Below are 24324 nucleotides of genomic sequence, written 5' to 3' on the forward strand. Positions count from 1 at the left end.
CAAGCGAGGGATTGCCCGTTAGTCGACTGAAGTTTTTATTTTTGAGGGGGAGGTTAAGAGAGAGGATTCAAAATGCAATCTTGTGCAAGGTGTGGTTTTGTGGTGTACCCGGCGGAGAAGATCAACTGCATTGATCAGGTATTAAAAGCAAGCGTCTATTGATTATAATGTATCGTTTTACTTTTATTAAATGTGACACAAATTAAAGCAGATACTTTAATTTGGCAAAATAGACATCGTTTTAAGCAGTGGTGGGCAACCTGAGCCATATAAGGGCTGTGATGGCATTATGAATACATGATGAACTAATCATGAGATGTTTTTTTTTTGCGGCAGAACTGGCACAAAGCATGTTTTCACTGCGACATCTGTAAAATGGTGCTGACGGCCAATAACTTTGTCAGTCATAAGAAGAGGCCTTACTGCTCAGTGTGAGTACTTTTGCCTATTATTTCATTTTTTGCTTTTGCACCAAAAGTCCAAAAGTGTGTATTTCTCGACTACAGACATAATCCGAGGAATAACACCTTCACCAGCGTGTATGAGACGCCCATCAACATTACCGCCAAAAAGCAAAGCAAGGCCAGCAGTGAGGTGAGATGATGTCATGGTGGCTTGAGGACTACAAGCTACTGTCTTTGTAAAGTATTTGGAACATGACACAGGTGGCCGTTATGTTTCCCTCGGGCAGTAATGGCCAGATTTAACCGCAAAAGCAGAAATTTGGTGGTCAGGTTACTTCCTTTTTTTCTTTTTAAAAAGCCCACCTTGTCCCAGAAAGGCTGTGGAGTTTGCAGTGACGATAGTCTCATGGAATGGAGAGTGCGCCTCGGGTTATTTCGGTGCTTGATTCTCGTCGCAGAGCAGCTTTATGCCTCAGCCGGCTAAAATTAAACTCTGCAAAAAAAAAGTCCCGGCATCGCTTCCTCTTCTCCACCTGTTCTCGTCTGTTGGATTTCATCAACGTCTCAAAGTCCGCGCGAGACTCCAGGCTTATATTAGCAGCAGGCTTGCGAGCTCATAAGCTACTGATAGATGCACCCAGACAGACTGAGGTCTTCACACATAATGATATCTGATCTGATCGTTGACTTGTGACCAAATCTTGCTTTTGCTCGCATGGCCCAACCTAGTTTTCTTTTTTAACACAATTTGTTTTCATTGATTCATTGGCTGAGACTAAAATGTTTATGGCTGAAACCTACAGAGACCTTAATACCATGATGCACTTTTACCCCGTAAATATTACATTGTCCTAAAAACATAAGAGGACCTAATACGGAACTCTGTGGGACTCCACAGATAATCTCGCATCATTGGTGCAAATGTTCTCTGATTTCACGCTGCATTTGTAACACTAAGTCCTTAAAGCAGATCATCTGGTAACGTCAAATCATGATATTTTAGAACTGCCATTAGAGTAGGCACATGTCCAGTGTTGCGCTTGTGCAAACCTGCGCTTGTCTTGGCTTAACGTTTTGACGTCTATATGCATTTGTAGCTGAAGTATCGCGAGGATGGCGAACGTTTTATGTCTACCTTCCACTATGACATGAAGTCCATGGAGCTGGAGAGGGCTCGTCTAGCCAGTCAGATGGCCGGTCAGGTGAGCTCCAAAGCAGAGCCAAGAAAGGGACTTCCAGTTAACATTTTATTGGCTATACTCAACTCGGAATTGTTGCCCTCAATGCTCCGGAAAAACTGACAAGAAGATCTTTTGTAGCCCAAGTCTGCTTACTCAGCTTTTAAATGTGTTTTAAATACATTTTTTTGCATTCAAACAGTCCTTCAAGTCTCAGTCTGAGTTCTCCCAGCAACAGACTTGGTACAACCAGGAGATGGTGACCATGTCGCAAGCTCAGACAAACATCAGTGACGTGAGTTGCCTTTTCGCAACATGAGTTGACGAAATGGTGTTTAAAAGTACTTTTGATGACAGGTCAAGTTCATGGAGGAATACGAGCAGACCAAAGGGAAAGGCAGCTTCCCTGCCCTGATCACACCAGGATACCAAACGGCCAAAAACGCCAACACCCTTGCAAGCAACGTAAGGGAACGCCTTGACACATCATTAAGTGACCATATCGAGCTTTTCCTGCTTTGTCCCTAACAGCTTGAATACAAGAAAGGCCACGAGGAAAGAATTTCAAAATACACAGCTTTTGTGGACCCCCCGGAGGTGCTCCTGGCCAAGAAACAAGGGCAGATTGTCAGCGATGTGAGTCATTAACTTTTGCGAGCCAAAATGAATAATACATGAGGCCAATATATGATCTTCTTTTTGCAGTACGCCTACACGGAGGAGTACGAGCAGCATAAAGGCAAAGGCAGCTTCCCCGCACATCTCACGCCTGGATATAAAATGTCAAAAAAGGCCTCCGAGCAGGCCAGCAATGTAAGCAACTTAACTAGTATCTGAACTTTTGAGTACTTTTCCCAAAGTTAATGGATTTCTCTGTGCTTGGCGGCAGATAAAGTATCGTCACGTATACGAGCAGGAAATCAAGGGTAAAGCCAGCGCCGAAGCGGCGGCCGCAGAAATGGCCTTCGCCAGAGAGAATGCAGAGAACTTTAGCCAGGTTGTTCTTTTTTTTTTTTTGACTTTGTGACAGTTCTGCAAACTAGGACCACAATCCAAACTGAGGCATTGCACATTTAATCTTTCTGTAGATCGCCTACACCGAAGAGTATGAGCAGCAACGAGGCAAAGGAAGCTTCCCCGCCATGATAACGCCCGGCTATCATCTGGCCAAGAAGGCTCAAGAAAATGCAAGCGATGTGAGTATAAAAGTTTTTTGTTTTGTTTTGGTTGTAGCTGGAATTTGGATTCTTGGAAGTTGTGTGGCTAAATTTAGAGCCAGGATCAGTTGAAACTGATCAGCGTGCTCATTGTAAAACGGCAAAAAAAAAAAAATCACTTTCCTTCACCTTGTCTTGCAGTTGAAATACAGAAAAGACTTAAATAAGATGAAGGGCGCGTCGCATTACCACAACCTGACCTCAGAAGACAACCTGGCCTTGATGAATGCCCGGAAGATCAACAAGCTTGTCAGTGAGGTGAGCCGGTCACTCGGCTTCACGCCAGCACAAAAACGGATGTTTAGCATCCCTGACATGCCGCGGCGGATTACTTCCGATGATGTCACCGCACGACCTCTGGCTCTATTCTGAACAGTGAACGTTTTGGTGTCTATTACCAAGTTCCATGTGAGCATATTGTGTGTACTGCCCAACAGGTCGAGTACAGAAAAGATTTGGAGAACAGCAAAGGTCACAGTATCGATTTTTGCAAGACACCCCAATTTCAAAATGCTGCCAAAGTGGCCAAGTTCACCAGTGATGTAAGTTTCCAGAAATTATAAATTCACTGTGATGATAGTCAAAATAACTTTTTTTTTGTTTTGTTCAAGAACAAATACAAAGAGAAGTACATCGATATGAAGGGCCACTACGAAGGCTCGGGAATCGACAAGAGGACCATGCACGCCATGAAAGCCCGGACGCTGGCCAGTGATGTAAGCCTCGGCATTTATTGACCATAAAATTCCAGGTTGGAGTAAATCAAAAGTCACGCTGATGTCATTCAGATTTCATACAAGCAAGGTCACGATCAAGATCAAACCGAGTACACCTACCAAGCCACGCTGACGCCGGGCTACCGCTGCCAACGGAAGCTGGACCCGCTTAAAGACGTGAGTTCTGATTCCTGATCTCAATGAGTCATTGAGGGACTCAGTCAAAGTTCTGTTTTGGTTCCACCTCTGCAGAAGAACTACAGGCAGCACATTGACCAGGTCAAGTACAGCCCAGTGGCGGACACGCCCGAGATCCTCCTGGCGAGGAAAAACGCTCAACTTATCAGCAATGTGAGTCCGACGCATGATCTCAACGTTTGTCGAGAACTGAAATGCTTTTTTTCTTTTCAGCTAAATTATAAAGCAGACTACGAGAAGACCAAGCACCTGTACACGCTTCACGAGGACCTGCCTCAAATCAAAAAGGCCAAAGACAATGCAGTCTTGTGCAGTGATGTAAGTAGGCACCCAATTTCCAGGTACATCCAGTTTTTTTTGTTTTTTTTTGTGATACTTCACACCACTCTCAATCCAGATTAAATACAAGGAAGCATGGGAGAAGACAAAATCCAAAGCGTGTGACATCGGTGTGGACGACCTCAGCGTCAAGGCGGCGAAGGCTTCTCGAGACCTCGCCAGCGATGTGAGAAAACCTACAAAATGATTTGAAATAGGTGACAAAACAAGTCACGCCGAATGTGATGTGTTTTAGCTTAAATATAAAGAGAACTATCTGAAGAACAAGGAATTGGCTGTGGGCGTCAACGTGAGCGACACCAAGACTTTACATTCGCTTCAGGTGGCCAAGATGCACAACGACGTAAGTCATCCCGAGCAACCGCACTCACGTGACTGTTAAGGAATTCGCTCACACTTGTGCTTCTTCTACAGATTGCGTACAAGAAGGACTCCAAGGAGAACCAAAGCCGCTACAGACTGAACATGGACATGGTCAACCTAAGTCACGCCAAAAAGGCCCAAGCTCTGGCCAGCGACCTGGAATATCGTACCAGGCTGCACGACTACACCGTCATGGCTGATGACATGAAGGTCCAGCAAGCCAAGAAGGCCTATTCCCTACAGAGTGAGGTGAGAATTTGAATGTGGACCAGAGGCAAACATATGAGATCTTTGAAACCACCGTTTATTTTTCTCTTCTGTTCATCAGAACCAGTACCGCTCGGACTTGAACTGGATGAAAGGAGTGAGCTGGGAGACTGAGGGTTGCCTCAACATCACCCAGGCCAAGAAAGCTGGAGATCTGCTCAGTGACGTCAGTTCTCCATCATGTGTTCAATGAAAAAAAATAAAGAATTCTGGATTAGGTGACATACTGTTACTGGCATCTTTTGCAGAATAAATATCGGCAGAAGGTGGATCGCATCAAGTTCACCCAAGTGGCGGACAATCTGTCCATCCAACATGCCAAGAAGAGCCAGGAACTGCAGAGCGATGTAAGGTCATTGTGGTGTTGTTGAAGCTCAACTTTACTTGATTAAATTCTTCTTATTAGCTGGCGTACAAAGCAAACACGGAGCAGATGATCCATCAGTACACCATGAGCAAGGATGAGCCGCTTTTCAGACAAGCAAAGGCAAACGCTGATCTTCTCAGTGCGGTGAGTTCACTACTACAAATCGCATTAGAATTAAAAAATCTGCAAATTCCGCATCTTAACTTGGTTAGACCTGGATGACAAAAAGTCCATTCAGGCTCAAACGTTCATCTCGCTGCCTCTACTTAGAAAGTCTACAAAAGTCAATGGGAGAAACAGCGGGAAAAGGGTTTCGAGCTCCGACTGGACGCACTTTCCATTCTCACCGCCAGAGCTAAGAGGGACTTGGCCAGTGATGTGAGTTTTTTTCTCTCGAGAAGAGTAGACACATTCGGAACTTAAGCCAGGACCAGGAGCAAAACCCGTCCATATTGCAGGTCAAATACAAAGAGCAATACGAGAAAACTAAAGGCAAGGTGATCGGAATCAAGTCGGTCAGCGACGACTCTCAGATGGCTCACTCGGCTTTGGCCACCAAACTCCAGAGTGGTCGCGACTACAGGAAGAACTATGAAGACACCAAGACTCAATTCAAGTGAGTCCCTCAACTGTGAAATAGTATGATGCTTGCTACTAAGTCATCAACAGCTAAATGTTTCCAAAGTGCAATGCTAGAACCTGAAGATCTATCTTCCCCCCCCTCCAGTGTTTCTCTGGACATGCTGAACATCAGCCAGGCCAAGAAGGCCCAAGACTTGGCAGCTGACTACAACTACAGAACATACCTGCACGAGTACACCACCTTGCCAAGTGACATTAACGTCGCCTGGGCAAAGAAAGCCTACGGACTGCAGAGCGACGTCAGTCCCGTGGAAACGCACGTTATTGTCCTGTCCACCATTTTGGAGAATCACAAGTATGTGTTTCTTTAGAAACTCTACCGATCCGATCTGAACTGGATGAAGGGTGTCGGCTGGGAGGCCTTCAAGTCTTTGGATGCCCAGCAGGCCAAAAAAGCCGGAGAGGTTCTGAGCGAGGTAACGTCTGACAGTGACGAGAAATTGAAGGCATGTCGTGACGCCGTGATTTAAATCTGCTTTAGAAAAAGTATCGACAGAATGTGAGCGACCTGAAGTTTACAAGTGTTGAAGACACACCAGAGATGGTTCAGGCCAAACTCAGCAACAAACTGGCCATTGACGTGAGTACTTTTGACGTCACCGGAGATGTCGTGATCAATTGGTAGGCTAACGTTGTTCTTTACAGAGGTTGTACAGAGAGAAGGGAGAAAACATCAAGCATATCTACACCCTCAACGAGGAGCTGCCTGAGTTTGTGCAGGCCAAGATCAACGCCTTGAACCTGAGTGAGGTAAAGACGCCAAAAAGGAAACCCCCAATCCATTCCGGTTTGATCCGACATGTTCAAACTGTTCCGCGGCAGAGTCGTTACAAGGAATCTTGGACTAAACTACGTGACGGAGGATATAAACTACGTCTGGATGCTATTCCTTTCCAATCGGCTAAAGCGTCGGCTGACATACTCAGCGATGTGAGTGGCTGAAGGGCGACTTTAAACATCAAAGTCCTCAAAAATGTCATTGTGGAATTAAACATTTGTGTCATAATAGCAAAAATACAAAGAAGAGTTTGAGAAGACCAAAGGGAAGATGATTGGACTGAAAGGGATGCACGACGACATCAACATATCTCACTCCGTTCACGCCAACAAGCTGCAAAGCGACGTAGGTGCTTTGTCTCCTCCGTCCCATATCTACCTTGTTAAAAGCACATTTTCCCTTCCACCACCTAGATTACGTACAAGAAGGAGTCTGCCAGCCAGCGTTACAAGCACCACCTGCCAATGGATATGATGGAGGTAACCCACGCCAAGAAGGCCCAGTCTTTGGCCAGCGACCAGGACTACAGGCTCTTCTTACACGAGTACACGTCTCTGCCGGACGACATGAAGGTGCAGGCGGCTAAGAAGGCGTACGCTCTGCAGAGCGAGGTAAGGTTGGCGCACTCGACACTTCGACGACACAAGAGCTATGGAACGCTTATGTCTTCTGTTGCAGAGGATCTATCGCTCTGACCTCAATTACCTGCGGGGTGCCGCATGGATCGCAACTGGGGCCCTGCAAATTGAGGGCTCCAGGAAAGCTACTGACCTTATCAGTGATGTAAGACTCGTTATTTCTACTACCTACCAGTCTTCCGAACTGCCTAAAAACATTTAAAAATGTGTCCTGCCTCAGAGAAAGTATCGCCAGCATCCATACAACTTCAGGCACACCTCTGTGGCAGACTCCCCTGACATGGTCCACGCCAAATTCAGTGGACTGATCACAAATGAGGTGAGTGCATCATTTTCCCCTCAATGTGATTAAAGTAATTCTCACTGAGCTTGCCTCTCTCCTAGCGTCTGTACAAAGAGAAAGGAGTGAGCGACCAGCACAGCTACACCATCACGGCAGAGAGACCGGAGATCACTCAAGCTAAGATCAACGCGGCTAACTTTAGTGAGGTAAGACCGAGTCCTTGGATGTTCACTGGTGGACGTTTTACACCGGATGGTTTCTTCAGATCCGATACAGAGACTCCTGGCACAATCTGAGGGCTCAGGGCTACAAGCTGACCATGCAGGACATCCCGTTCCAGGCAGCCAAGAGCTCCACGGGCATTGCCAGTGATGTGAGATGATTCATTACAGACAGAAGCGTGCACTTTTAAGTCAATGACAGTCAATTTGTATCTTCCTCTCGGCAGTACAAATACAAACACAACCACCTCATGGAAAAAGGAAAGCACATCGGCGCACAGAGCGTTTCGGACGACACGTACCTGCTGCACTACATGCAGGCCAACCGCCTGGCCAGCGACCAGGAGTACCGCAAGGACGCCCTGACGGCCAGCGGACACTACCACCTGACACCTGACATGGTCCACTTAGTGACGGCCAAGAACGCTCAAGCTCTGGCCAGCGAGCAGGACTACAGGAAGAGGCTTCACGAGTACACCGTGCTTCCCGACGACATGAAGGTCAAGTGGGCCAAGAAGGCCTACGACCTGCAGAGTGAGGTGAGGCGAGGAGAGGCCACTCAGAGCCAGAGAATGCAAAAACTCATAATTGCTTCCTGTCTAGACACTGTACAAGTCGGATTTGAACTTCATGAAGGGCGTGGCGTGGGACGGCGTGGGGGCACCACAACTGGAGTCGGCCAAGAAGGCTGGGAAGCTCGTTAGTGATGTAAGTGAGGACTTTCAAAATTGAAAAAGAACAGCAAGGCACAAATCTGAATGATGCAGAAGATGTCAAGGAGCAGACGCAGGCGGCAAAGATGAACTATGTACAATTCATGCGTTATTTCGCCACGCCAGAAGCGATACCGCCAACTGCCAGACAGCTTCAAGTTCACCTCGGTGACCGACTCCCCAGATATGGTCCACGCCAAGACCAGCTACCAACAGTGCAGCGAGGTAACAAAAACAAAACCATTATCGGCAGTCACCTTTGGACACACCATTCTGCTTCCCCCATCCAGAGGTTATACAAATCGGGTCGGAACGACGACATGAACAAATACACCTTACATCCAGATGATCCCGACTTTGTCCGAGCTAGGATGAACGCCCAGCACATTAGCGACGTAAGCTCGACTATGAACCTGCAACATACGAGAAGTTCCGTTACAGTAAATGTTTCCTCTCTGGTGCAGAAAGTATACAAGGCCTCCGGGGAGCAGCTGAAGATGCTGGGCTACGACTTAAGGCTGGATGCCATCCCCTTCCAAACTGCAAAGGCCTCCAGAGAAATTGCCAGTGATGTGAGTGCTTTTGGAAAAAAGCTCTCAACAAGGAACAAGATACATAATAATACATATAAATCTTATGATTGATTTTGTCCTGGCCTAGGTGCTCTACAAGGACTCTCACTTGCGCGAGAAGGGCCAGCAGGTGGGGCTGCGCTGCGTGGAGGACGACCCGAAAATGATGCACCATCTGGCGGCCAGCAAGCTCCAGAGCAACCTGGAGTACAAGCGGCAGTCCAAGGAAGAGCGCTCCAACTACAAGATCCACGCCGACCAGCCCGAGTTCCTGCTGGCCAAGAAGAGCCAAGCTCAAGCCAGCGACCTGACGTACCGAAGCAAGCTCCACGACTACACGTGTGACTCGGAGCAGCTCAACGTCAAGCACGCCAAGCAGGCCTACAAGCTGCAGAGCGACGTAAGGCCTGACGTTCTCGGTTCGGAACCTTCTGCTGGAACATTGAGCTGCCGTTGTGACGGGCGTTGCAGGTGAACTACAAGTCCGACTTGAACCGAATGAGGGGAGCGGGCTGGACCCCGCCCGGTTCCCACAAGGTGGAGCTCGCTCGCCGGGCTGCCGAGCTGGGCCTGGCTGAGGGCGTGACCACGGATGAGGCCATCGCCAAGTACCAGCGGATGATAATGGTGAGACTAAATCTGTCGGGGACGACACAAATGGATTTCTACCAACCTTTGCCATGTTACAGTTTCACTACCAGCAAAGGATGGGAGAGCAGCAACAACAAGAACAACAACAAGAACAACAACAACAACAACATACGTCCGAACAAGTGGAGACCAGCGAGAAGATCCATCAAGACGTCAACATGGACGCCACGGAAGTGCTTCACGTCAACAGGACCAAGACTTACCAGACGGTGCAGAAGAAAATCACCACCACAACCACAAGTAGCAGCAGCAGCAGCGCCACTTTCAAATCCATGGAGAAGAAATCCAGCAGCACCTCGTCGGCCGCCCGGCAAAGCGCGCTCAAGACGTCCGGTCAAGTCAAAGCCATCAAAGACGCTTAAGAGGTTTTGGAGAACTGATGCTAGATGGATGGATGATCATTGAAGGATGGAAGCATGTTGAATGAAGACAGCAAAACACAGTGGTGGCTTTATATAAAAAATTTGAAGTTATTTATTATTCAGAAAAGATTTATTGATCAGCGTTAAGTAAAACCACCACTGTGTTGGAATCCAAAATTGTGGCATTGAACGGAACAGACACGTGACATGAAAGATTGTTTGCATTTGGGTTAATGACAACTTTGTTTTCTTAGCTTGGTTTGATGATGTCGTACACTCGGATCCGAGCGAGGCATCGACTGGAAGACTGGCAGGTTCAGCTTTTTGCGACGCGAAAACTCAAAGCTGGCCTTGGAGTAAATGCTCCATTTTACTGTTTTCAAAAGATTATTTTTTCCCCTCAACCAAATTGCTTTTAAAGTGGTCGAAATGGATTGTTTTCATTTGTTGCCTGAATGTAAGCAGTTGGAGCTGAACATCCCATGTTAGAAAACTAAAAGAAGCATAAAATAAATAGAATAAATCCCCAAAGTATTTCTCAATTGTTTTAATCCAAAAGGTGTGATAGCACGCACATATTCCATACGCCTTTAAAAAAAACACTGGATCAAAAATCGCACGACCCGGGGAATTGGATGAATTTGATCCAACTTCCAAGGTGGCTTCAATTTTTATTTATCCTCGTTTTGAAGGGTGTATTCAGTATTACATACAATATGTACACGTAGAGCAAATATTCTCCCGCTTTATAAATGATTTTTTTTTTTTTACCTCCGTTTTTACCTTGTCTTCATTTCACAGTGTCAATGAGTGCTGTTTGGAAATCACACAACACGCCAAACTCTCCTCAAACTGGAAGCTCACTCCTTGAGTGCATCACACTTTGATTGTTGCACACAGTTTGTTGTTCCTATGAAGCCAAACGGAGAAAGTGCAATGAACACAGTGATCGGGTTTAAAAAAATAAAAATAAAAAAAATCCTTGTCTGCTTTCAGGCTTCCCCGATGTGCTAATACTGGATGAATAATCCACATTTCTTTATGAAATGTAAAAAAAAAAAATCTATAAATATAGGCATCTGAGAATAGGAGCCAAAAAGTCACTCCAAAAAAGATCCGCTTGTTTGCGGTGGTGTTGCGTAAACGGTCTCACCGCCGTGTCACAAGCGGCGGGTGGCGCTCAGGTGTATTCCGATTTGCGGATGTAATTGGAAGGCACGTAGCCTCGTCGGCCGCCGGCCTCGCCGAGCCACCACTCGCCGTTGCCGTTCATGTCCTGGAACTCCAGAATGCGCAGACGCTGGTTGGCCGAAATGCTCAGTTCGTTGGGGCAGCGAGCGCTGAAGGAGTACAGGGCAAAGTAGATCTGGAAAGTAGCGGTGACTCGTTAGTGCGCTGAAATATTTGGCTAGCTCCAACTAAGCTCACCTGGTGTCGGTCCGATTCGGCATCCTGTTCAGACTCGGGCTCGCTGAAGTCGTCCAGATAAGAGGCGGGCTTTTTATGCCCGTCGCCGTTCCTCCACCGGTGAGAATTGGGAGCTTTGTCGCCGTAGCTCTGCTGCGAGCCGTCTCTGTGCGAGGAATAAGAATCCGTCTCCGAGGGGTCGCTCAGGCTGGCGTGAGCGGCGTCGTACGAGTCCCGGCAGCGACCCGAGCGCTGGTGGGAGGACTCCGCGGTTCTGTGGCCGTCCTTGCGGTTGGAGGAATTCCGCGGCGAGGACTCGCTCTGACTGGCCGAGTCGAGGTGAGGCCCACGAGACGGGACGGAGTCTAGAGATGGCTGCGGGGACGAGTGGCTTTGGGATTGCGTCGTGGAGAAGCTGACGGCCGCCGTTTCCTGGTTGAAAATTAACGTGCTGTTGCTGTTCTGCCGCGAGAAAACCGGCGAGGAGCCGCCGTAGCCCGACTCGTTGGACGATTGACTCTCGATGGACACGTCCGACTGGCTCCTGCGCGGGTTGTAGGGTTTGAGGAAGGAGCTGTACACGAAGCCCTTGGAGACTGCGGATGGACAAAACCAGAAGCTTAAAAGACACGTCGACCAAATACATGGATCAGATCAGCGACTGGACTATTTGCGTTGAATGTTGAAACCTACCGCCGTTATCAACCAGCCAGCGATTGTTGCTCCCCATGGGGTCCTGCTGCTTGATGATGCCCACCAAGTCCCCCTCCAGGATGGACACATCCAGATCCTGGGCTGCATTGAAGTTCCTCTCAGCCTGGAAGAGTTTGCCAGGACCAAAGCGCGTCATCAGACCCGCTCGATGCTCATCCGTCTGCAAGATGCAGTTGGGCTGCGCGGGGAAGCACAACGGCCGAGAAGGGTGAGACCTGAACCAAAATGGAGTTAAGGTGCAGATGTTTGAACTCACAGGTCCTTGGAGTTGCTTTTTGGAGCTCTGCTTCTCCAGCGTTTTCTTATTGGGGGGATTGTTTGCCGAGGCGGTGACGGCGGTGGTTGTGGTGGCTGGCGGCAGGTTTTCAGGGCAGAAGCTGAAGCTCTGCAGAAGCTGGAGAACGCGACCGTACTCGTCTTGGAACTGGGCTACCAAGTTTCCCTCGGTGCCGACCTTGCGAGCAAACTAGCGAAAACCCAGAGTTGAAGCCATTTGCAGAAATCGCCGATACCAAGCCCACTGAATTATACTCACGACTTGGAGAAGAGGTTTCAGCTCTCCGAGCGTCGTCTTCATGAAGTCTTTCTGGGCTTGAGCGAAGGCCTTCACGCAGCCGGTGAAGAGCTCCTCGGCGGCGTTGTGGAACTTTGGGAGCTCGTCCAGAAGTTGGGCGTTGAGCGCTTCGTAGTTGCTGCGCGCCACCTGCAGCTCGTCTTGGACCCGGCGGTCCTTCAAGCGCTCGGCGCGCTCCTTGCAGTTGTCGTAGTCCAGTAGCTTGTCAAAACGCTTCTGGACCAGCTTGTGAGGGCCGGCGAACATGAGCAGCAGCTGGGTCAGCGGGTTGATGACCAAAGCTTCTGTGCGTTCCTTCTGCTCAACCAAAAGGAGAAGATGTTGAAAAAAGAAAAAAAAAAAATCCACAAATTGCAAATCATGTGAATTTACTTACAAATTGTGTGAACTGTTGGTCGCTGATGCAGCGATGGGCTCTCTGGAAGCGCTCCGGGTCGGGGACGTTTCGCTCCGTGTAGATGTCGCAGAAGCTGATGGCCGCCAGCACCTTTACCGAGGCCGATTCCTGCGGACCGTTAGGAGACCGTCAGAACCGTAAAACCCGAGAGAGCCGGGGCCGAAACGGAAGTATACCCTAATGTGCTGAAGGTACAAGGAAATATCCCGGATGAAAGATTTGATGAGTCTCTCCTGCAGCCGGAAGCGCTTTTCAGCCTCGTCGAACGCCTCGTCTTTAATCTGAGAACAAGCGGGGGAGGTTTTTAGAGTCCTGACGCAGAAACTCAAGCGGCGTAGCGTGGGAAACCTGCTTTTGTACCTGAGGTGAAATTCCCGTCAGGTGCTTGATGTGACTGCTGACACGGTTGGACTTCTTGATGATAGAATGCATGCTGAGTTTGGAGATCTTGTCGATGAACGTGTCCTCGTCGCCCTTCCTGTACTTCACCACTGAGGATGGCCGGAGACAAATGTCATGGTCCGATTTCACGTCGGCGCGATGCGAAATGAAATTCTCACCGAGGTCTTTGCGGCGTTTGTACTCGTTGATGTTGACGTTAATTTCCTTGACGGCCTGCAGGGCCTGAGCGAGCTGGGGCCGGTCGTGGTGGCTTTCGGGCGTGGCCCCCAGCAGCTCCATGAGCAGCAGCGGGTAGCGCATGACCCGCTGCACCGGCTTGATGAGGAAAGAACCCAAATTGATGTAGTTGGTTTTGCCCCTGAACAAAAGCAAAGGCAGACAAAACGTGATGACATCATCAAAGCAAACAAACACAATACTAAAGGAGGAAAAAAAAAATGGATTTGCCCAACACCATCAACAGGACAAAAAAAGCTCAACTTGCAAACAAAAGCATTGAAGCTGCCGCGTTTTGTTATTGCGTTTTTAATCCACATGATGGCGTTAGTTTCCCCATTCCCAGACCGGCCGTATCATTCGAAGCCTACATGCAAAACACCAATCTCGAGGAGACGAATGACCACAAACACACACACGGGCCAAACACACACAGGTCAATCAAAGGGTGTTAGCGCTCAGGATGATTGACATGCTCATGGTAACACTCTTTGTAGACACTTACCAGTCTCGATATATGGCCCTGCGGGGTTGAGGGGGGCGACAAGAAATTACACCATTGGTGAGCTTGTGAATGTTTACATTTGCTATCTATGTCAGCAACATATAGTGACGATTAAATGAAAGCCAGCAATTATTTCTGTTTTCAAAACCAACCCTGCGTGTATCAATCAACTCGTGACTCACTGCGGGCCAAACAGGTGCAACAAGGTAGGGCGCATTCTTTAACTTTGAGCTTTGGTTTGCGTGATTGAGCAAAAGACAAATCCGAAAGTCGTTTGGCGTCTTTGCAGGAAGTTTATTTATCCCCTTTTGTGGTGGCTCATACCAAAGACATCAAATAAATATTACTAACTAAACTCGCTGGTGTGAATTGATTAACATGACAATAGAAAATAAAATTTGAATTTTTGGTATAGTCTTGCCAAATTTAAGTCAAATGAGTTTTTTGTTCCTTTCCTCACCTGAGTCTCTCCAGACACTCCAAAACGTGGCATTGGATATTTTCGTCTTTCTCGTAGCTTTCCAGCAGCGAGATGGCCTCGTCGTGGTTCTGGCAGTAGACGTTGTACACCGCCTCCAGCTCCGCTTTAAAGTCAACGAAGACTTTTCCTGGAGAGTCAAAAGACGGGAAGAGCTCAAGTCGGATTTTCTTCTGCGTAAGCTTTGTAAGGCGGACGTACCGATGGAGTCCGTTTCCTCCAACGTTTCAAACAGCCGCTGCGACAGATCGATCACAGAGTTGATGTTGCCGAAAAGGCCGTCAAAGTCCACGTTCTTCACCTTCAGACAAAAAAAATGACCATCACTATTGCTTCACTTAAAGCACGCGGTCAACGTTACGGGCCGAGGCGTCTACCTGCTTCTTCTGCAGAGGTTCAACGATCTCCACCACGCACATTTGCAGGTCCTTGATGTAGTCCTTCTCCGTCTGCAGGAGCTCCTCGATCACCTTGGATCGCTTCTCCAGCATCCTCAGCTCGGGGTCCTCGGTGTCGGCGGAGGGCGTGGCGTCGCCGGCCGAGGCGGGCTTTGAGAGTTTGGGCTGTGGCGACAACTGCGTCATCTCTGAGAAGAGCAAAAAGGAACATTGAGCGACACATGACAATTTTTTTTTTTTTTTAAACAGAAACTAAACAAAATAGCTATAAAATGGTCTCAAAAGTCAATTTGTAACCGCCCCGGGACAGCTTTTTGTCTCCTTCCCGACCTGACCTCACTTGTGGCTTCACCTTCACGTGATTTAACTAAAGCTGGGCTCAGGGGAGCTTTTCTCCACCAGCGCCATCCGTCCACTAGTTCACCGAGCCAAGCGTCCCCGATGACAAAGCAGTCGGCTAATGGCTTTGCGCTAAGCGGACAACAAGAGTGGCAAAACAAAAGGCTGCGCGTATAATTGGAATCAATCGGCCTCACGTTTTGAGGTGACCCACTTTTATCAAGTGACACTTTTATTTGCTCCGCCATGTGGAATCAAAAGGCCCCTGACACACATATTTGCATTTTCACAACGCAGAAGCAGGATAGCTTCCAAAAATATACTTTATAAAGGGAAGACCGGCCACTACATTAGGTACACTTGGGATCCAATGCACAAGCTGCATCAAAATTCCAAAATACCGGTACAATATTGTGAAGATTAAGTTTCACAAAACTCAACAATTGAAAGACTCTTTTTGTCAAGACATGACGAAGCTTCACCCACCTGCTGCTCCAAACAACTTTCTTCCATCAAGCAAACATGCACACCCCCTCCCACTCCTCTTTCCCTTTTCAAACAAAACCAGCCATTTTAAGACAGTCCGCTGGTTGTCCGGCTCACACGGCCGCCCGTCCAATGTGTGCACTCGCCATTCCACAGCTCCAATTACCATGAGAAAAGATTGCGAAGGCACCATGATTGCGCACACCAGAGATGACAACGACCCCTGGGCGGAGCATAAAAGCTGGAAGTGGATCACGTTGACTACAGGTTGTTTTGTGACTTGTTTTGTTTTGGTTTTCAGCATGCATTTTTTTTTTAAGGAAACTGCTCCTACCTTGCATCAATAAAGTATGCTCATGTAAAGTACCGTGTTAGATTAATGGGTGGAATCCGGCCCGGGTCTTGGATGGAACCATTTGATGTTTTCACAGTTCCACCTCAGAGAGATATGCCAAAACTCCCCATTCAATCCTGAACGCAGTTTAACTCATAATGGGAGACTTTAAAACGTGATGCAGCCAATCAAAATTGAGACTTGAGGTCAAAGCAATTGCGAGTGTGCTTGTTCACGGGAGAACGTACAGTTGCCCCCGGCAACAAGGCCAGCAGGAGGGCGTGGGGGCCTCCTCAGTTTTTGGGGAGGCAGTGATTTGGCTTCCAGGAATCACAACTTTTTCTTTTTTTAATTAAGTAGGGCATGATATTACTTGAGCGAAGCCTCATGGAAACTCATGCGAGTTCGAACTTGCAATTAGGTAGCGGAATGTCCCGCCAACACGCATCTTTGGTCGGGGAAGCCGCCACACAAACCTCCCGCTTATCTCCGAGGGTCAAACGTTAAAGGGCCACATTCCAACGAGTGGTCAGATCTCACGATCGGCTCAGTTGTCGTCGACGGGCAAACAAACGCACGACGCTGTTATATTATAATCAATAGAGGATCAAGAAAAAAAAATCACAAATGGCGTTGAAGATTAACTTCAAATTTGGTCAAAGGTCAGTAGCGCTTGTTATTGAAACTCACGCTCTCATAAAGTAGCGTCACGCTGACTCACGCTGACTTGGGTGTCACGACTTTGAAACAATGTTGTGCTACGACTTGAAATATGGTCTCGAGATTTGCACGCTCAATTAACACCCCCCCCCCCACGCAGTCAACGGCGAAGATTGTTAAGGGATTAGCGAGGACCACACGGCATATGCTGCTCCATCATCACGCCATGACACTATGACCACAGACTTGTTTGTGTACAGGGGTAGTAAAGGTTTACACACCCCTGCCAGCTTTTGGTGATTTACAAAATGAGACCAAGAACTCAATAAACGTTTTCCGACATGCAATCAAATGCAAACCTCCTAACGGGACTGAAACACTAACAGGATTAGTGCATGCCGGTGTTTTGAAAAATGGCCAACACACACACAACGCTATCAGTCTCACAACGAAGGAGTCAGGAGCAGCACTAGCCGCTGCCTGGCTCCAGACAGACGGACCCCCGACATCCACTCGCCATGCTGACGCTAGGGATTAATAGCCGGGCTCCTGAAAGGGGGCCGCCTCGCCGACTGTGTGTATGGCCGCGCACGTGAGTCTAGGTGACAGGGGGAGGGGCCTCGGGGGTGGTAGTGGTGGTTAAGGGGGGCAGGGGCGCCACCTGCTTCTTCTCAGACACAATACACTCAAGCCAGACTTCGGCTCTCTCACACACCGATGACTTTCCAATGTTTGTCAGGTCTCAGTTAGAGAATCAGATCAGATTTTAAAGACTCCATTCCTTCCTATTACTCATCAACAAAATAACCTGAAGATCATTTACGTGTGAATAAAGTTCGTGATGACAGATTGGTGTCAGTGTACCGAGTGTCCCTATCTTGATTGAAAAGGCAAAGCAGCTTTTTATGGTTTGCTTCAACTAAACAGACTCGTTACGTATGAAGACTTCTTTAGCAAACATGTCTCCAGGGACAATGACAACAAAAACCAAGAAGCCGCAAAACCCGTTCCGCAAGACCGGAGACTGAAGAAAATGCTCTCTTCCTGTGGGACGGCCAATCCTTATGTGCTTACAAACATGAAGAGACATCTTGATGTGATCAATGATAATCTGGCTAATTTAGGTTTGAAAGTTCAGGCAGTTACTGGAGGTCACATGTGATATGAAAAGGGACTTGAGTTTCCACCTGACACTTGAATGGCACTCTAGAAAGCAGAGAGTAAATTTGGTCACATGACAAGATCCAGGTCTTTACCGTGGTTGGGCTTCCTCATAGTGGCGAAGGCTGATTTTCTCAGGGAGCTGGGAGCCGTCTTCCTGTAAAAGCTATTGCGATCTAGAGAGCCCACATAAACGGGCTTCCGACCCCGCTTGGGTCCGCCGTTCCCGGTGCTCGACTCGTATCCTCTTTCCGGCTCCTCGCTGCGCCCGTAGATGACGGGATCCTCAAAGGAACGCATCCGCCTGAGCGCCAGCTTCTTGTTTTGCTCTTCCACCCATTCCTCACAATGCGTCTTACGTTGTTGTTGTTTGGGGTATTCCTCGTGATGCGAATCCACAGATAAAGAACGCAAATCTCGATATTTGTCTCTGGGTTTGTGGTAGGATCGTCCTTCGTCTCTGCGCTCGTAGGGTTCCGTTTCTGTCCGGTTGCGATGGTAATCATTCTCGGAACTGAAGGAGTCCTGGCGCTCATAGTGGTCTTTCTCCGTTCGTCTGCGGTGGTCATAGTACTCGTCATCATCTGCATCTTTGTATCGATAGTAGCGTTCCCTCTGTTTGGCACTGCTGCATTCGTCTAATTCAGAGTCACATTGGTCGCGTTGTCTATTCGAGTAGTTTTCTTCATTTCTCCGGTTGTAGACTTCTTTGTCTCGGTAACTATGCTCTCTGCGGTCATAGTCGTCATCCGAACGCCATTCACGGTACTTATCTTTGTATTTTCGCTCACTATATCGGTCTTTCTCTCTGTATTGGTCTTTGGGGTGTTTAGAATCGTAATAGTCCCGGTCTTGGGCATAATACCGATCGTCTCTACGAGTGTCGTCTCTACGAGTGTCGTCTCTACGAGTGTCGTCTCTGCGAGTGTCGTCTCTGCGAGTGTCGTCTCTGCGAGTGTCGTCTCTGCGAGTGTCGTCTCTGCGATCGTAGTCTCTACAAGAATAGTCTCTGCGATCGTCTTCATGGTAGTCTTCGTATTCATCGTCGTACCTGTCATGTTCCTTGGGATCACGTTTACGATATCTCCTCTCGTCATAATATTGTCTGTCGTCGTCGTAGCGGTCGTGCTTTCTTCGGTCATAATCATCCCTGTACTTGTATTTTTCCTTCGAGTCATAGTCCTCGGATTCTCTGTGACTCCTGCGGCCGTAACCGTCAGAGTTACGTTGGCTGTCTCGACTTCTATTGTCCCGTCTTCTATCTTCATCCAATTTGGCGTAGCCCTCGTGGCTCCTGCTGTCATTTTCTAATGGGACCTGGACGCAGCCCTCCTCGTAATCCTCCGGGCCTTGGTAGAAGAAATGTTTGCCTTTCCATTCCGATATCCTCACATCAAGGTGACCGTCTTGTGAACCTGGATGGTAGTAAACATTCTGTCCTTGACACCTCCTGTCTTTATAAGGTGACTTTTGCTGGTCATTATATTCCCAGGTTGTTTGGTTGCCCTGGCCCTGATGGTCCCATTGGACAGGCCACGGAGCGGCCACATGCACAGGACCTGGCACGGGCCCCCCCGCAACAATCGGGCCTCTCTGGACAGGCATCATCCCGGCTTGCATTGGCATTGGAACTGGGTTACCTGGCACTGCTGCTATCATGGCTTGCTGTGGGAGTCCAGGAGGAGCGATCCCGTAGCCTGGATACACAACCTGTTGCTGTTGAAGCTGAAATTGGTGGAGCTGCTGTAAATGTTGAAGATGGGCCACTCGCTCTCTTTCCTTAGCCCATCCAGCATCCCCCAGCTCTTCCACGCTCTTCCCCCTCCTCACTGGGGCCCCAGGAGCGAAGTTCCAGTCCACGGGAGCAAACATGACCGGGTTTCCATAAACCGTCGGGCTCTTCATGTTCTGTGTTGTTTAAATCAGCCTCCCAGAGCTGTGATCTTCAAAGCGATTTATTCCTTTGCTCCTTTGACTTTGGCATTCCTTTACAAAGCACCGTAAAAGACTCCACCTGTCAGGCATTTTGTTGAGCAACTATGTCCCACTTGTTTTTCTTTGCCTTCTCTGCATGGCCTCAGCAGGAGCGCCCGGGCCAAGCACCTCCCAGCTCTCGGCGTAACTGAATCATCCCCTCCCTGCTGTCATCTCAGCGAATTGTTGCAGGCAAGAGGGGGTGGGGGCGGCGGTGCCTGAAGGAGGGGCCTCCTTGGGTTAATGATTCAGTCTAGTCACATGAGTCGAGGATTAGCCCAGTAGCCACTCCCATTGTTTCAAGTGCCACTACTGCCGCTTGCAGGAAAACACTGTCTCTGAGGACAAGTCTTTGACAAGAGACAAATTCCACATTATTACTGCGTAAAACCGCAGACATTGACACAATGAAGTTTTTTTTTTCCCTGTGCAATGTACAACCCGCCATCCTTTATCCTGTTTGCTTAGTTGTGCAATTTCCTGCTCACCAGATCAATCCTGTCTGTGGTACCGACACCGATAGGCCTCAACAATAAAATGTAAACTCGACTTGGACTTGTGTGGAACAAAGTAAGTTTTTAAACACAAAGAAAGTAAGCAACTAATAGGTCAGACCATTCGCTTGAAAAGTAGAAACCCGAGTGCACAATGAGCTATTGTAAAACACTGTCCGCACTCTTCGAGGCGAGCTCAAACTTTGATGTGGGAAAAAACTGGGGGCTATTCATAAATATACAACCCCCCCACCGCCCCACCCGTGCTCTCAATCTCATCTCTCCATGAGAGAGTCGAGGAGTGGTTCAAACCCAACACAAATAAACGGGAAACTAAGTACCCATGGGACAGTGTCGATTTACCAGCAATTTAAAAAATCTCAAGGGTGATAAGAAACTGGCAATTCTTTCATGATGACAAATTGTCTTACAAATAGAAACATCTTCACCGAGACTCATTATGAGATGTTTAACAGGGTATTAAGGGGTGGGGGGGGGGGGGGGGGGACATCCTCACTCTACTTGCGTGAGACAGATTTAATTACTATCAGTGTTCAGATCTAAATCAGGACCGAAACTGCTTTTTGTGTAACACAACATTCCTATGGGGGAGTGCTCATGCAAATGAAGTTGTAGTAAAAAGGAATACGATCATGTATCAAACTGTCCGACGTCTTGAAGTGTCCTATTATGTTTGGCTAACTGGAGTTGCCAAAGGACCCTGAGAACGGCGTCGGTGTCATGGAAGCCGAGAGGGGAGCGTTTTAATAGTGGGGGTTTAAAGAATTAAAGTAGGCTGAAGGACAAAGACCTTAAACACACACACAAAAAAAATCTAAACAAAGACGTTTTAGGAATGTTGGTGCCATTAGTTACATCTTGCTATGTATGATTTATTATTATTATTTTTTTTAAGCTGCCATTGTTTCCCAAAATGTTTTGATCCACGCCCCGCATGGAAAAACACACTCTTGGAGTGTGTGCACGACAAACACATCTACAAAGATTTTGGTTGGATGAGACAACACACCTTTCTGTAAGCACAAAATGGGGAACAACGCGACTATTATAGTACAATGAAAGCGGATGTAGGGAGGCGTTACGAGATGCTATTATTTACAGGAAGGTGTGAGAATTCCGTTCCAGATTATGTGGACACTTAACTTGTTGCCCTCTAGCAAATTCATGTCCTTGACAGACAATGGCAGTCCTGTATAAAAGACTTTGCGATCCAACCCGAGAATTGTAACAAAATATAGTTTGCAAGTTCCTGTCATTATCTAAGAAAGTAAAAATGATGTGAAACATTTGAAGAATGCTCTGAGCTCTGTCCAACATTCTCCATCCTACCCGCCAATCTGCTGGATGTGGCCTCAGAAGAGCGTTCAAAGAGGTAAGGCAGCGGCCGCGTTATGGTTCTCCACAACCGAAATTTGGATCTTTTTCCAAAGCGAGCCATGTCGTGTTTTCACCGAGCCGAGTCTTAGCTCTCTCTTTATTCCATTTGTACAGTAGTGAGCCGAGCGGGGGGGCCCAGACTTGCACAATCTGGTACCTAGGTGACAACACGTGGGTCTGCCTCATGAGAAGTTGGAGCCAGTTTTCCTCAAGAGGCAGCCACGAGACTTTTACATTAGGACTAACGATTTTTTTTCCCATTATGTTTTGCAGAGAAGGCCAAATAGTGAAAGTTCATGAAATAGGCTTCACTTACCTAGCAACTGTTGCTGCTCCAAGGCCAGCGTCTCCAGCGTGTAGTTGCAGAACTCCAGGTTCTCCATGAGCTGCACGCGGGCCGTCTCCTCCTCTTCCTCCTCCAGCAGGGCCCTGAGTTCCTCGGCGGTGCGCGCATACACGTCCATGTCGCTCTCCACCTCCTGTAGCCGTAGCAACAGATCGCTCTGCCGTTGGCTCTCCAGCTCCAGATCCATCTCGTCTTCCGGCTGGACGTCGTGTTCCTGGGTGGCCGTGAAGTCGCTGAGACCTGCTTGCTCGTCAGTTATTTGGTCAAAGCTTGGCTCATGAGGGGCAAAGAAGATGGAGTTGTGATGGGAAGAGTTGGCGGAGGGTCTCGGGGTCGGCGGAGGTGGACGGGGAGCAGGGCGGGCCGGTCGACTAGCGGGGCGGACCACTAGCGGACGAGGAGGCGGCGGACGAAGGGTCCTGCGTCTCTCTAACGACGAGGAGGCAGAGTCGGAACCTGGCGAATGCAAAGACCCCCGGATGATGTCGCTCTCGTCGTTGTAGCCCAAAATGGAGAAGTGTCTGGAGATGTGAGATTGATCCGCCGAGGCGCCGCTGTCGCTGCACGACGACGTTAGGCTTTTCTCAAATTCAAAAAGCTGCTGCGACAGTTTGGCTTCCAAATCGCCGGCCGATGTCAGCAAAGCATCCAAGGTGAAGGACGACGGCAAGAAGCCGTTGGAACCCGAGCGCGCCTGCTGGGAACGAGAAGATTGGCTTTCGGCATCATTGGCGCTGGTCTTCTTCTGTTTATGGTTCTCCACGATGCTCATCAAGGCTTGTCCGAGCGTTGCGCTTCGGCTACAGTTGCCGACGCCATTCCCGGTGGGCCCGTGGCGGTTTTGGCTGTCTTTGGACCAACCAGAATGAGTGCTGGGTAGAGTTAGACTATGAGATAATTTAGGTTGAGGTCGGCCGGTTCCGTTAGCGTAGCTTCTCTGATTTCCGTTAGTGTAGTTGGTCTGCTTTGCATCGACACGATTCATTTGGCTACGTGCGGGCAAGCTCGGTCGCGGAGGTGGGAGTCTCGGTCTCATCGGTGGCATGGATTTGGGTCTCTGCGGTCTCTGGTGCGATGGGCCCACAGGAACCAAATCGCTCTGCCTTCTGTTTTCATTTGGAGCAGCATCGCTCTTGTTTGTACTCTGCCATCTCTGCTGCTCACTCTTCTCAAAGTAGTCCAGATCCCATATCGTATGATCTTCACAAGAGGTCGGATCGGGGTCGTTCCCGTTCGGCCACGACGGATCTGAGCTGTAGTCAAAAGCGTCCTCCTGTTTCGGTTCGTCATGTTGTGTTTTCTCTGCCATTTTCAGATCGGGGTTTTCGATTTTGACAAAACGATGAGGGAAGATACCGCGCCGTCCTTTCAGCTCTCCCTCCAGCCAGCCATCTTCCATTGTGTTTACAACACGAATGCGGTCGCCCACATCAAAGTCCAACTCACCGGGCTCCATGGCGCGGAATTCATAGAGCGCCACTCCGTAACCAACACCTTCTTCCTCTTCGTCGTCGTCTTCTCGGAGCGATTCTTTCTGCTCCTCAACCTGCTCATCTTCTACGGCGTCTTCTTCGGTGGCCTGCTCTAGATCATTGCTGAAATACTGGCAGTGCTGGAGCTCCTGAGGTGATCGCAGAGGACTCAGGAGCTCCACAAACCCCTCCGGGAAGATCCCCCTGCGGCCGTCGAGCTCACCTTCGAACCAGCCCGGCTCGGGCAGCCCGGTGATGATGATCAAGTCACCCTCGCGGAAGTCCAGCTCCTCGTTGAGCTGCGCGTGGAGACTCATGAGAGCCCGGGCCTGGCCCAGGGCGTGCGCCGGGAGGTCGGCGGCGTGAGCCTGGGCCGAGCGCGCCGAGAGCTGCCGGGAGCGGCACGAGAGGTTCAGCTCCTTGACGCAGGAGGCGGGGAAGACACCGCGGGCGCCCCGGCCGTCACAGCCGCAAAGCCAAGACTCTCCAAACTCCATGGACTCCCCCGTTTCCCAAACTACCACATCACCTAAGGAGACACGGAGTAAACATGACTTGGATGTACAATAATAACGCATTTGATGTCATGATAACATGAATTAATTTTAAAAAATCCAATCTTTTAATTTTTCATAAACGGCAGTGTCTGTCAATCATAGC

The 24324-nt window shown here is 48.7% G+C and overlaps 2 protein-coding genes across 5 annotated transcripts in view; one reads left to right on the plus strand and one right to left on the minus strand.

Moving 5' to 3' along the window:
* nrap (nebulin-related anchoring protein) lies at positions 1 to 10971 on the plus strand. Its single transcript, XM_085903953.1, has 43 exons — positions 1 to 138; positions 337 to 431; positions 507 to 594; positions 1502 to 1606; positions 1785 to 1877; positions 1940 to 2047; positions 2114 to 2218; positions 2288 to 2395; positions 2472 to 2579; positions 2671 to 2778; positions 2941 to 3057; positions 3237 to 3341; positions 3411 to 3515; positions 3588 to 3692; positions 3768 to 3866; positions 3927 to 4031; positions 4111 to 4218; positions 4288 to 4395; positions 4467 to 4664; positions 4744 to 4848; positions 4931 to 5029; positions 5089 to 5193; positions 5320 to 5427; positions 5508 to 5665; positions 5777 to 5930; positions 6003 to 6107; positions 6173 to 6271; positions 6337 to 6441; positions 6514 to 6621; positions 6701 to 6814; positions 6883 to 7080; positions 7148 to 7252; positions 7328 to 7426; positions 7492 to 7596; positions 7656 to 7763; positions 7839 to 8150; positions 8215 to 8319; positions 8451 to 8549; positions 8615 to 8719; positions 8789 to 8896; positions 8985 to 9296; positions 9368 to 9523; positions 9586 to 10971. Exons 1-43 carry the CDS (start codon positions 73 to 75, stop codon positions 9907 to 9909), a joined length of 5430 nt encoding a protein of 1809 aa, XP_085760079.1. The 5' UTR covers positions 1 to 72; the 3' UTR covers positions 9910 to 10971.
* dnmbp (dynamin binding protein) overlaps positions 10442 to 24324 on the minus strand; it is a 19155-nt gene continuing 5272 nt past the window's right edge. The window contains exons 5-19 of one of the 4 annotated variants that reach the window (XM_085903943.1): positions 22163 to 24193; positions 14980 to 15188; positions 14804 to 14903; positions 14585 to 14732; positions 14125 to 14142; positions 13562 to 13761; positions 13362 to 13492; positions 13178 to 13282; positions 12981 to 13109; positions 12566 to 12901; positions 12287 to 12496; positions 12010 to 12208; positions 11338 to 11912; positions 11063 to 11275; positions 10442 to 10819 (exon numbers count right to left, since the gene is read on the minus strand). In XM_085903943.1, the coding sequence (XP_085760069.1) occupies positions 11090 to 11275; positions 11338 to 11912; positions 12010 to 12208; positions 12287 to 12496; positions 12566 to 12901; positions 12981 to 13109; positions 13178 to 13282; positions 13362 to 13492; positions 13562 to 13761; positions 14125 to 14142; positions 14585 to 14732; positions 14804 to 14903; positions 14980 to 15188; positions 22163 to 24193 (4577 nt within the window). In that variant the 3' untranslated portion in view covers positions 10442 to 10819; positions 11063 to 11089. Of the gene's footprint in view, positions 11276 to 11337; positions 11913 to 12009; positions 12209 to 12286; positions 12497 to 12565; positions 12902 to 12980; positions 13110 to 13177; positions 13283 to 13361; positions 13493 to 13561; positions 13762 to 14124; positions 14143 to 14584; positions 14733 to 14803; positions 14904 to 14979; positions 15189 to 18075; positions 20931 to 22162; positions 24194 to 24324 lie in introns of those variants that run through there. The other 3 variants (XM_085903942.1, XM_085903946.1, XM_085903945.1) reach the window with 3 other exon arrangements.

This window comes from Syngnathus leptorhynchus, chromosome 22 (genome assembly GCF_054491065.1).
Source record: "Syngnathus leptorhynchus isolate UIUO chromosome 22, UIUO_Slep, whole genome shotgun sequence".
Classification (NCBI taxonomy): Eukaryota; Metazoa; Chordata; class Actinopteri; order Syngnathiformes; family Syngnathidae; genus Syngnathus; species Syngnathus leptorhynchus.